At 34.7% G+C, this 12,226-nt stretch overlaps 2 protein-coding genes, 1 long non-coding RNA gene and 1 pseudogene across 6 annotated transcripts; 1 reads left to right on the top strand and 3 right to left on the bottom strand.

Annotated features, from left to right (window-relative positions):
• The first annotated feature begins 1,138 nt into the window (after positions 1–1,138).
• LOC100795252 (E2F transcription factor-like E2FE) lies at positions 1,139–5,531 on the top strand. Of its 4 annotated transcripts, XR_003265118.2 has the most exons (13): positions 1,219–1,396; positions 1,488–1,555; positions 1,636–1,688; positions 1,778–1,855; positions 1,943–1,999; positions 2,109–2,217; positions 3,187–3,254; positions 3,367–3,439; positions 3,523–3,584; positions 3,708–4,113; positions 4,670–4,767; positions 4,841–4,928; positions 5,017–5,531. XR_003265118.2 is itself a non-coding variant. In XM_003549595.5 (11 exons), the coding sequence occupies exons 1-11, from the start codon at positions 1,317–1,319 to the stop codon at positions 5,103–5,105; spliced, it is 1,143 nt and encodes a 380-aa protein (XP_003549643.1). In that variant the 5' UTR covers positions 1,139–1,316; the 3' UTR covers positions 5,106–5,531. The 4 variants fall into 4 exon arrangements, 1 of the variants encoding a protein (XP_003549643.1); XR_005889307.1 differs by having other exon boundaries at positions 4,670–4,928; XR_419048.4 differs by lacking the exon at positions 4,670–4,767 and having other exon boundaries at positions 1,220–1,396.
• A 530-nt stretch (positions 5,532–6,061) lies between these two features.
• Positions 6,062–7,453, bottom strand: LOC121172684 (uncharacterized). Its single transcript, XR_005889308.1, has 3 exons — positions 7,366–7,453; positions 7,079–7,269; positions 6,062–6,929 (listed from the first exon to the last, which is right to left on the bottom strand). It is a non-coding gene; the product is annotated as an uncharacterized lncRNA (long non-coding RNA).
• A 561-nt stretch (positions 7,454–8,014) lies between these two features.
• On the bottom strand, positions 8,015–9,097 carry LOC100795267 (betaine aldehyde dehydrogenase, chloroplastic-like; annotated as a pseudogene).
• Positions 9,098–11,044: 1,947 nt separating this feature from the next.
• LOC100500585 (uncharacterized) lies at positions 11,045–11,671 on the bottom strand. Its single transcript, XM_003549594.4, has one exon. The coding sequence runs from the start codon at positions 11,499–11,501 to the stop codon at positions 11,250–11,252; it is 252 nt and encodes an 83-aa protein (XP_003549642.1). The 5' UTR covers positions 11,502–11,671; the 3' UTR covers positions 11,045–11,249.
• Between the last annotated feature and the right edge of the window lie 555 nt (positions 11,672–12,226).

Here is a 12,226-nt window from a genome sequence, read left to right as displayed (position 1 = left end):
TATTTATAGATATACGTGAATATCATGTTTCTCAATGCATTTGGTGCACCCGTGAATATAGGAAGGGTAAATTTAAAGGACACAAAAATACTTATTTGATGTTTGATTTTAGAATTATATTTTGAGTATTTTTAACATTGACTTTTTCTGCTAGTCCTTACAAGTATATTACAAAGACTTAAAAAAGTAAAGACCAAAATAAAAGAGAGAAAAATGATAAGAATTATTTAAAAAAATAATTTTATAGAAACTAAAATCAACCATAAATATATTTAAGGTATATATATAACCTTTTCGGTATAAAGTATTTGGGGGCCATGACCCATATGTCATAACCAAGCTCCCTAATCAACAGTTATTATAAATGTGTTCGACCTTCAATTGCATTCAATCATGTGTCCTGATATGCTATACTTTGATCTTTTATTTTTCTTTTGCATTTTAAAATATAGAATACTGATGTTTTGTTTTTTACTGCTTGTGCAAAGCACGGGCAAACTTCTCTGGTTAGATAAAAAGTTGTCTGGAAAAAAAGTAATAGTCTCGATTAGTTACCATGAAATAATATAAACTGTAATGGGACAAATAGGTCGTGTTTTTTAGTAGAGTAGAAATGAAGAGGAAAAAAAAAGGAAGGAAGGAAGAGAGTAAAAATATATATAAATTTTAAAAAATAAGCGTGAGCCTCATACAAAATAACTTACACACATTTAAGAGAAAATTGATGACGCACGCCACTTTTATCTACAAATTGAATATGATTCATGTGTTTGATTTGCAATAATCTTGTTAACTTGTTTTCCTTAGTAAAAAAAAAAAATAATAGTAAAAATAATAAAATATTTTAATTCAATATTATTATTTTTATTTTCTTCTTATTAAACAATTTAAATTTTTTTTTCTATGTCGTTATATTCCTCTTTTTCTTGTTTTCCTTCTCATTTTATTTTCTTACAAGCAAACATACCGGCAGTGACTGTGTCTGAAAAACAAAACTACAAAAATGTACTCCATAGGTAATAAGAAGCATGGTCTAAGAAACAAGAAATAAGAAATTAAAAAAGGGGGCCCGTGGTGAGTGGTAAAACGGATCGCGGTTGATAAAACAGATTCCCGCTTAATTGGTTGTTTTTATTTGAAAATGAAAAAAAAGAACAAAACATCCCTCCGACTCCCCCGTTTGAGATCCAAACGCCAATTTTCAAAATTTTGTCTCCGCCAAAACATCTTTCCCATCCCTCCTTACTATATAACGGTCTGAAAATGCTTTCCCTCTCTCCCTCTATCCTTCTATCTTTACGAATCTTCTTCATTACATGGCTTCTTCAGATCCCATCTCTTCTCGCCACTACACTTACAACAGAAAACAAAAATCTCTAGGCCTTCTCTGCACTAAGTAATAATCCATTATTCCTCTCTCTTTTTTCCTTCCTCAATCTAATTCAATTCACGATTTCACTTTTTTCTTACTATTTTTTTTACAACAGTTTCTTGAGCTTGTACAACCGAGACACCGTTCACTTGATTGGCCTAGACGATGCTGCCACCCGATTAGGTTTTTTTCTTCATCCCTCCTTCTTTTCTTCACCATGCTTATTCTATTATCCGATCTAACACTTTTGTTTTTCTTCTCAGGTGTTGAGAGACGGCGGATCTATGACATTGTGAATGTCCTGGAGAGTATCGGGGTCTGTACATATTTTTTTAATTTATTTTTTCCTTGCACTTATTTGTCATGTTTCGCTTCAATTTATTCAATATGTGCATGTTGTTTTAGGTACTCTCAAGGAAAGCAAAAAATCAATACACATGGAGAGGGTTTGCCGCAATCCCTCTCACTCTACAGGATCTCAAGGTAAATAATCTCCTTTATGTGATCAACTTATGATTCGCTAGCTTCAAAATTTAAGGGTGTAATCTTTCGCTTGTTATGGTTTATTAGGAAGAGGGGTTGAAGGAGAATTCTAATTCCCTACGTGGGCCTGGAAACCATGATAAAGTGAGTTGTGTGCTAAATACTGAAAGTGGCTAGTTTTATGTTATTTTCGGAATAATTAGGTTATTGTTTTAGTTTGGGAAGTTAATTTATTGTTGACGGCGTGTTTTAGGTTTCCGACGACGAAGATGACGAGGAAACACAGTCCAATCCCGCCGCTACTGGAAGTCAAAGTGACAAGTTGAACCCTAATTCTACTCTTCCTAAACCTCTGAAAAATGGTAAGTATATTCTAAACAAAAAATAAAAATTCAAACTTTGTCTTTTGATGTCTGAAAATGTTTTATTGTACATGCTCAAATTCAAATTTCAGAGTTAATGTTTGGAAATTTTAAATTTTATGAATTTTAAATATTTCAATTGAAATTTTTTTATTTTAAAAATTTTGTGTTTAAATAAAAAAAAAATTAAATTGTGAGTATAAAAGAAAATGAATGCAAAAAGAAGAAAAGATATGGTTGGGATGCTTTCAAAGAAAAGAATATTGATCTAGGATGGAGAGTTGTAAGGGAACTGGGACACCACCATCTCACCAAATCATCTGTGCCGGTGAGTACCTTCCCATGTGATGGGCAGTGATGGTTGCTTTCTTGACTATTGGGTGCACTTCCATGTGTCTCCCCTCTGTGCACCTAATGGAAGTTTTGCGAAATATTTTTTGAAGAAGAGGATCATCGTTATCAAGAAAGAGTTGCGAGTTTGAGAATGAAATTTCGACAACTTTCAGAAAGAGAGGATGTAGGCAATTGTTTAAAATTCTGTTTTTTCAAAAATTTAAATTTTTTAAATAAATTTAAACAATGAATTTTAGATTAAAGAAATTTAAATTTTATGATAAGTTATTTTTTTCAATTAAAATTCTTTATTCAAATGAACCGTTGAGGTTTTTTGTGTGTTTATTCCATATTATTTTCAAGAAATGATTTTTTGTTTTATTAATTTTATATCCATTTCTAAAATGTACGCATTTTTTTCTCAATTATCAGTTTGTTAAAAGGTTGCTGGCAGCAACTGTGGTTTATCTTTGTTGCTGGCAGCGGCACCAACTGTTGCGTTTTGGTTAGTACTAATTCGTGCTTGTAACTTTTCTTTGGAAAATGGCTGTGATATTTAGAAAAACATTCATGAAAACGTAGTTTACCAATTTTAGTTTTTGCAAATGTGGTTTATAGTGCTTCAAAATTTTGCAGAAAATCGAAGAGAAAAATCTCTGGCTCTGCTTACCCAGAATTTTGTCAAGCTCTTTGTCTGCTCTAATGTGAGTTTTACCATAAGTTTCTTGGCATTCCAATTTCATGTATCTTTTTTATTAGTCGTGTGTAACAAGCTGATGTGCTGTTCAAATTAACAATGATGGCTCTACTCTGCAGGTGGAATTGATCTCCCTTGACGAGGCTGCAAAATTGCTACTTGGGGATGCCCATAATACGTCTGTAATGAGAAGTAATACAATGATCAATGTAACTTGCTCTTTATCTGTTGACTACCTTACATTTTTTCACTTACACTCTGATTTGGCCTTGCAGCTAAAGTTAGACGCCTATATGACATCGCAAATGTGCTATCCTCCATGAACCTTATTGAGAAGGTGATGCTCGCCAATCTTTTAATTCTTATTTATGTCTTTATTTATGTTGACATATCCTTGTCTATGTTTTGTTTAATATAAGTGTGTAACTAAGCATATTCTTGTGATTTTACAAATTGACAGACCCATACAATGGATACACGAAAACCAGCATTCAGGTGGCTCGGTTCTGAAGGGAAGACATGGGATGAGACACTTCACAAATCAAACCTAAACGACTCTAGGAAAAGGGCGTTTGGAAGTGATATCACTAACATCAGTTTTGAGAGGAATAAAGTGGAATTGTTCACGAGTGGGGACTTGAATCCGAATCCTAAGAAGCCAAGAATGGAAAATGGTAGTGGGCTGGGTGAGGCAGACGAAAACAATTTAAAACAAGGCATAAAACAAGCTTCAAAGAGCTATGAATTTGGTCCTTTCGCTCCAGCTTGCGTGCCCAAAGTTGGAGCCTCTCAGAATAATAATATGAAGCAGGTGCATGACTGGGGCAGTCTTGCAACTGCACATAGCCCTCAGTATCAAAATGAAGGTAATAAATAATATTAAACCTTTCCACAGCTCAGGCAGATAGAAAATGTTTGGCATTGGTTGTTAATCCATGTTTTCATTTTACATATTTATGATCGTTTGGAAGTTTTTAGGAATTTGTTAATTATGATTTAGGTTTTTAGGATGTTTTTGAGATAAAAAAGGATTTAGTTCTTATCATTTGGACTTGTGAATATTATTGTTTTAGTTTCATCTCGTTGTTCACCCATCTTTCACCTCCATACTACACACTAACCCGCTTATTCCCCTTCACCTTCGTTGTTATTCTATTTTGCATAAATTGATTGTTTGGAATTTTCTTGATAATGCTTGAATCATGTGTGTGTAAGCACTACCTGAAATTATTAACTTTATGCGTCTCTTTGTGACTCATGAATTTTAAAACCTCTTTATTCTAAGTTTCTAACACCAGAAATTATTAACTTGTTCTCCATCACTATCACCATCATAACTGCTCAGAACATCTCTTTTAAAACCACCCTCCAGTGACTCTTGTTTACTCAAAATTGTTGCAAGCTTCTCCCTCTCTGTTGCAGCAAGGCCACTGCACGGTCAAAGCATCTAGCTGTGCCTCCTTTGTGTGATTTTCAAAGCTTTCTGATGCATATATCCTCTTTGAGCGAGTGAGAGCCAGGTTGCGTGCATTTATTGTAGTGTTTTGTGCATACGGTTTTCATACTGAATAGTAACACTGATTTTTTTCATAGCCGAGGGATAGGTCAGCTTCCTCCAACCGTTATCCTACATAAAAAAACTGGTTCTTAGACATATGAACCGTAAGAACTGGCGTCGGAGGTGCTCTAAGCCTCATTTAACCTCTATTATTCAGTCTTTGGGTGCTGAGAATTTAATGAATCTGATGTCCGTTTTACTTGTGAAACAGCCTTGAGAGAACTCTTCTCCCATTACATGGAAGCATGGAAATTGTGGTACTCAGAAATTGCTAGGAAGAGGCCATTACAAATTTTGTAAACGTATGCCAAAGTCAAACTATAGGTATGTTTGGATTTAGTAAAATTTAGTCTGGAAACTTGGTTTCAGAGAAGCAAGACTTGGGATACTAGTGTAAACTTAAGTTTGCAAATTTTAATCCAAACATGGGGTGTAACTTTCCTCACTAGAGAATATCTGTAGTATGCATTCTCTTCATGCGTTTGTAGAGCTGAGCTTCCATTTACTGCCTTTTCAACCGTGATGTTGACCGACTGAATCAGCTTAGGCAGTTCTTGCAAATTATTTATCACATTTGTTTGTTGTATAGTTTCTACCCTTTATTTAATGTAGCAGGAAATCTTGTGCACTACTCCTGTACTGCAGTCTGGAGCTGCTAATTTAAGGAAAATAAAATTCGAGTTGTTTTAAAGGTTTCCAAAGTAATCTACTCCTTTCATTTGTGTATATCCTTTGATAACCAATCTTTCCCTGTACCTCTATAGAATCGTCAACATAGTATTTAATTTGCAAGAACTAAAAAGTGATCAAGCGTTTAAAAAATGAATACATGTAAGAATAGATCAAGGGTTTAAACTCTGCATTTCAGGGAATTCACTATGGTAAGTCATCTAACAATGAAGATATGCCAATTTACGCGTTCCTTGCACATTAAGGACCACCATAAATATCTGAATACTTTACTTTATAGTGTGATGTTGTGTTGTCATTTTAATAATCTCAAGGCGTGGGTGTTTAAAAGGATAGCACCAGTCTTTCAATAGAAAGATGATTAATTTTCCTTTAAAGAATGGTGGTTACTTTGGAAAACTTCATGGTGCTTGGCTTGTGCATTTTCTATTTTCATTTTCAAAGAAAATAGAAAATAGGAGAGAAAATAAGTTTGATTTGATATTTTTATTTTCAAATTCAGAAAACGGATTTAGTATTTTTGGAAATTCTAGTAATATAAATTTTATGTTTTACTCACAATCTTTCTTTTTCTTTTTTGTGGTCATTCTCCTCTTCACGACGCCGCACACACTCTTCACTTACCCTCTTTGCCATTGTCGCATTCCTCCTCTGCTGCCTCGAGATGAAATAGCCTCTGTAAACATTGCCACCTCTGATGACCCCGATAGAAAACTCCACAGCAAGTCTAACAAATCTTTGCCACCGTCACACTCTTTCTTCCGCTGCACACACTCCTTTTCCTCCGCCACCGCTCATTATGACTACACTACTCATCAAATATCCCACCGCTCACATTCCCGTTGAATGCCGCCACCTCCGATGGCACTGCTAGCTTTTGTCCAAACTATTTTTCGTTGGAATGAAGAATGGGTCGTGTGATGGCTTCATGGCTTCACAGGTGTGGTTGCAGAGGAACATGCCAAATTAGGATAAATCACTCAAACCGTAGGTGATTTTTTTTTATATTAAGATTATTAATTTAAATGTGTCAATACATCACAATCCCTATGATTTAAAATGACTCCAATTAAAAAGTGCAAAGGCTGCACCAGTGCCACGATGTTACAACTTACACAGCTTTATCGACCCTTGATTGAATTTGGTTGTACAAAATCTGATGGTCAACAAACTGTCAACAGTTGAGCGGTACTTGAGCATTCAACAATCCATGACTTCAACTTATAAATGTAGGTTTCTTTTGCATGTTAGACATTATATCCAGGAAAAGAAAAGAAAGGTATCTGAGGTTACTTGCATTTGTTAATTTAGGAAATAAGGACCATACCATTCTCCTAATTCACGACCAAAACCACTGCGTTTAATGCCTCCCCATGGTGCTTGAGTGAAGCACGGTTTAGAGCAATTAATCCACACAATCCCAGCCTTAAAAACCTGCATCGAAGCAAGGATTGGTATCACCTTAGTAACGCGCCCACATCTTTCTATATCATTTGATATTACAGCAGAACCCAAGCCATATCTGGGGAAGGTTAAAGTATGACTTTGATATCAAACCAAAAATGAAGGAAAAAAAAACTTACAGAGGAAGTTAATGTCAGTTCACAGAAAACCATCAACTCACACAGTGTCGTTTGCTAGATCAATGGCTTCTTCTTCAGTGCTAAATGTTTTTACACAGAACAGGTCCAGATACTTCTTCTCTCCAAATTTGCATGGAGGTAGTCACGTCAGTTATGACAGTTGGTTCAACAAAGAATCCCTTCTTTAGATGCTGCCATTGAATTTGAGAGAGAAAATAAATTCAATTCCCACAGGAATTGCAGAAGCACGTAACCAAAACACACCTTCAAAGAAAGTATAATCATACCTCCGGGTGAGACCCACCGGTCAAAATGGTTGCACCCTCACTCTTAGCATTCGAGATAAACTTCAATATCTTTTCATACTGAACCATATAATATAAATATTAGATAACCTTTGTTCAAGAAAAGTATGCTTATATCAATAAGATGTTAAGTTATAAGAACAGAGAGAAAGCTAAATCATAGGAACATACACAATGATCCGGAGAAGGTTCTTTCTTCTCTGACTCCCTCTCAAAAATATATATAGCCAGCTAACCAATAATTCTTCTAAGGAAGATTTTGCATTATTCCATACTACATTCAGCTTGATGATAATTCATAATTAATGATGATAGCCTATTATCAACACATTCTCGTTTTGAATATTGAATAAGGTCAACATGATGATAGCATACCAGAGCATAACTGTCCTTTACTTTAGAAAGAGAGTAGGACATATATGCAGAAATGAGAAACAGAAAATATGCCCGTCCTTCACTAACAATAGGACCTATTCTGCAACCTTCTTCCAAGGGATCATAAATTTTTATGTTTTTGACCCATTTCACAATCCTATTCAAAAATTCTGTTGCTATACTTTCCTGAAAAATGAGAGTATCTTAGTTTTTACTGATAAATGCCAACTGAATTTCTACCTAGGTGCTGAAGAAATTCAACCACAATTGAAGTTAAAGAAGACAAAGACTTATTTTTAAACATGCACATATGTTGAGGAAGGAATAGGATCTATCCATTGAACTTACATGTACAATAAGGCGGGAAGTTGCGCTGCATATCTGACCATTTGTCCAGAAGCAGCCAAATATGGTCTATTCAGCAGCTGTTTAAATCATGGAGAAAAGATCTATATCATGCAATAGGAAATAGATAAAAAAATTTACTCATCCTCACTCAGTATTTAAGGAAATGTGATTCTGTGACGCAAGTAGAGACAAGTGCTGTCCATATATACTTGAGAAGTCACTGACCCTTGTAAAGGTCAACATCCTCAAAAACAATGATTGGGCTTTTCCCACCAAGCTCTAGTGAAACAGGCTGCCAAGAAACCACACATTTTATGTTAGAGTGATTCATGAAGAAAACACAAGGGTTCCTATCTCTTTCTGAGTGTATCTTTGTTCTTTGTTCTATCAAAACAAATGGAAACACGAACTGTTCATAACTTACAGATAACTGCTCAAAAATACCTTGATCAGCTGAGCTGCAGCTGTCATAATCTTGCTCCCAGTTGCAGAGCTTCCAGTAAAGGCAATCTGTTGGAAAAGTTTCAGCCCCAATGTCACACTAGCATTGCAAAGTCAAAGAAATCCCAGTAACAATACAGGCAACCAAGGTTTTAAAAAACAGCATGTGACCGCAAAGTTTTTATTTTATTTTTGTGACTGCAATTGTGACCACATGAGCTGCATTTGTTCGTAAGGTGAAGCATTGACAAAACTGTGACCGTGGCTACAATTTAAAACCTTGTGCACAACTATGCAAGACAAAAATACAAGATATAACCCCATGGAGCTGGAATTCATTTAGAAATTGAACCTTGTCTACAGGAGGAAGCCCGACTTCTTGGCAAATTTGAGCAAGCTCCAAACACGTCCTAAAAATTGCGCGCAACAAAAGAAGGAAGCAAGATTGAAAGAGTCATGGGAAACAAACATACACAGACGGCAACTCAGAGGGCTTCAATATTGCAGCACAACCCGCAGCCAAAGCAGGAGCAACCTTCCACGTAGCCATCAACAGAGGATGATGACTCACAAATGGATGCAATGCAATGCAATCCAATGATTAAAGGAAAGCATCAAATTCAGTTAAAAAACAAATCCCCTGCATTGGCAACACAAGGAAGGCTTGAAGGCTTGAAGGCTTGAAAGAATGAGATTGAGAAGTCAATGAATTCGGATGCTCATCTTCTTCTGTCTGTTAAAGGAAAGATGACACTGCTAGTTGCTGCGTGGGAGTGCGTGCTAATTAACTATCTTTCTCATGATACTTTGAACGTCAAAGAAATAATTGGAATACTTGCTCTAACACGAAGCAGTATCTTTGTTGAATAATAGTTTTATTTACCACAAACACATGCTGAACGTGAAATAGAGTTATGGCCCGCCATCATCGTTGCTAATATTATAACTTTCCTCACAAATTCCAATAGACCTAGAGGACACGTGGCTTTTCTTTTTCAATATATATATATATACATTTTTTTTTATCTTGATGCAGCCGAGATGAACTTTAACTTTAGCTACAACCACATCATTTAACAATTATGAAGTTGAGCAATATGTAATAGTAGGGACTATTTTTCATTAATTATGGAAGTGAAAGGACTAAAACTTGCCTCTTTTTTTTTTTGTCCGGGATCTAATGATAAACAGTGTCAACAATGGTGAAAGAGAGGTGGGTAATTAGTACTAATTACATGGATACTTTGATGTTCAAATTAATATACATTACAAAGTATGTTACTAGGAATCACATTCTTAATGTGTAACAAGGCATTATTAGGAATCACATTCTTAAAAAAAATATTATTCTCAACACTTCCATCAACACTTTTTATAGATATTTAGCAATTTTAAAAGAAAAAATTATTTAATTAAAAAGTTAAAGAATAAGTTAGGAAGAATGAAATAGAAGTAGGTAGTTATTGTAGAAAATGATTTATTTTCAACTGAATGTAAGATATAATCTTTTACTATGGAAGTAAGAAGTTAGAAAATTATGAATGTTTTACAGTCATAGAAATTAACAATTTATGAGAATTTTTTTTTTCAAAAACTTTACCAAATATAATATAAGAATGTGATATTTTCAAATTCATTTTTATAAAATTCTACTTTTATACCTCAAAACAAATATAACCTTAGTGTTTCTTTTGTCAGACTATTTACAAGGCTTAATTACGAGTAAGTCATAACTCATAATCAAGGTACTTGGGTACAGTCATGAGATAAACTTTGTTAGCTTAGATACCTTTAACTATTGCATATTTTGGAACTCTTATATTGGAGCTGTAAGCAAGTACCAAGGATGCTCTAACTAGGCTTATGAGGGGCTTCAGATTACCCGAGGCCCAAGGTTTGGTATTGACCCTCGTCGGCTCTATCGGTGTTTTGGCACATGATGGATGATACCTTGTATTTGATCCAAAACAAAATGCCTTTCATGCAAACCTCTTTCTATTTGGTGAGTTTTATATGAATTTTACTTAATACTACGTGAATGCATTTTGTTTTGGATTATTTGCTGTTTTTTAAACAGCTCAGTTGATATTAAAATTTAAAAGTATAAAAAAAAATATTAGATGTATGAAACGTTATTTTTTATAGGTTTAAATTACTACATAAATATATTCAACGAAAAAAAACTACATAAATATAAAAGAATTGAAACTCTATTTGTATAAGAAACGTTAACCAGGAAACTTTTTACAAAGGACGCGCATTTTTGTCCTGCTCATTTAGCAAATTGTATCAGTTCAATTATTTATACTATTAATTTATTATTAGACGACCATGACCAGGGTAAAGAACTTTGAACATTTCAAACCAGTCTGGTTTGCATTCTTTGGCTCATATATCTCTTAGATCCATGATGCTTGTCAAAACTCAAGCAAATGAATTAAAGCAATTTTTGAGACTTAAAGATAAAGATGGATGTATACATACATACACACAAGTAGAAAATAATATAGGTTGGCGTATGTAATTAACATAATTAACAAACATGGAAACTAATACAGCAGAAACAGCCATGCATATACATGGATGATATATACTTAATTACACTCTACCAAGAATAAACGAATTAAGACACCAGATAAAGGAAAAAGAAAGAAAGTAGCATGCAGTTTACAATCAATTAATCTACAAAAAGGCGTTAAAAATCAATGTTTCTGAGTGGCTTTGGAATACTTGGCCTTGATCCAGTGGAGGCCAACGGAGGTACCATCCTTCAATTTCTTGACGCCGGTGGAGGCCACTGCTTTGGTCTTACCAAAACCCTCACCGAGCTTTTGCTTGTATTTGGCGGTGTTGCCGTTACTGTTTTTGTTAGAGTAACTATTGGAACCAACCATCACAGGGTCTGGCCCATCATCCCACTGATCAGCCCAGGAATTGTAGTTGTTCCCATCCATTGATCTGATCAAGTTTTGATGAGTTCCTCCGAATTGATCGATTTAGGATTTGGAATTCAATTGAGGGAAAGGAAATGATGATAAGATATATGGGTGTGTAAGGCTATAGGAACCAAATTCAATGCTTTTTATACTAGTAGATCAAGAAATTAACCAACTATATATATGTATATCCAAATGCATGGGTTAAGGGCTTAGGTTAGGAAATAGTTTGCATTTTGGCACGTGGAATTGCCTTTATTTGTTATATTAATTGCAACAATCTTCGAAGACTAATAGTTTATGATCCATCATAAGGATAACATACAGGGAAATGTTCAACACTGACGTCTGGATGGAACCTTCTCCTAGAGAACTTTATTTGACCAAGTTAAGAAATAATTCTGGAAGTTTTGGATCATCAGCTATAGGGTCAATCCATCCACGGCTGCGCTTACGTTCCAAAATCTTTGTTTTTTATACATGGATTCGAGACCTTCTGGGTGATTTAACTACGGTCAAATTCAAATAGCACCATCCAAATAAGAGAGATAAGGACCATCAGGGTATATATTTTTCAGTTAAGCTCCCACCAGAATGGATTTTTATTTTCAATAAGCAAAAGGAAATTTTATTTACACGAGAGTAAAAAGATTACTCCAACTCAAATATTCCTCCAGAGTAGATTAGTTTACCTCAGTTTGGTGGTAGCTAAAGATGCTTATATTGTGGGTTGTAGATTGTAA

The sequence above is a fragment of the Glycine max genome, chromosome 17 (genome assembly GCF_000004515.6).
Source record: "Glycine max cultivar Williams 82 chromosome 17, Glycine_max_v4.0, whole genome shotgun sequence".
NCBI classification, from domain to species: Eukaryota; Viridiplantae; Streptophyta; class Magnoliopsida; order Fabales; family Fabaceae; genus Glycine; species Glycine max.
The sequence above is the reverse complement of the archived record's forward strand: the minus strand, read 5'-3'. Positions and strand labels throughout refer to the sequence as shown.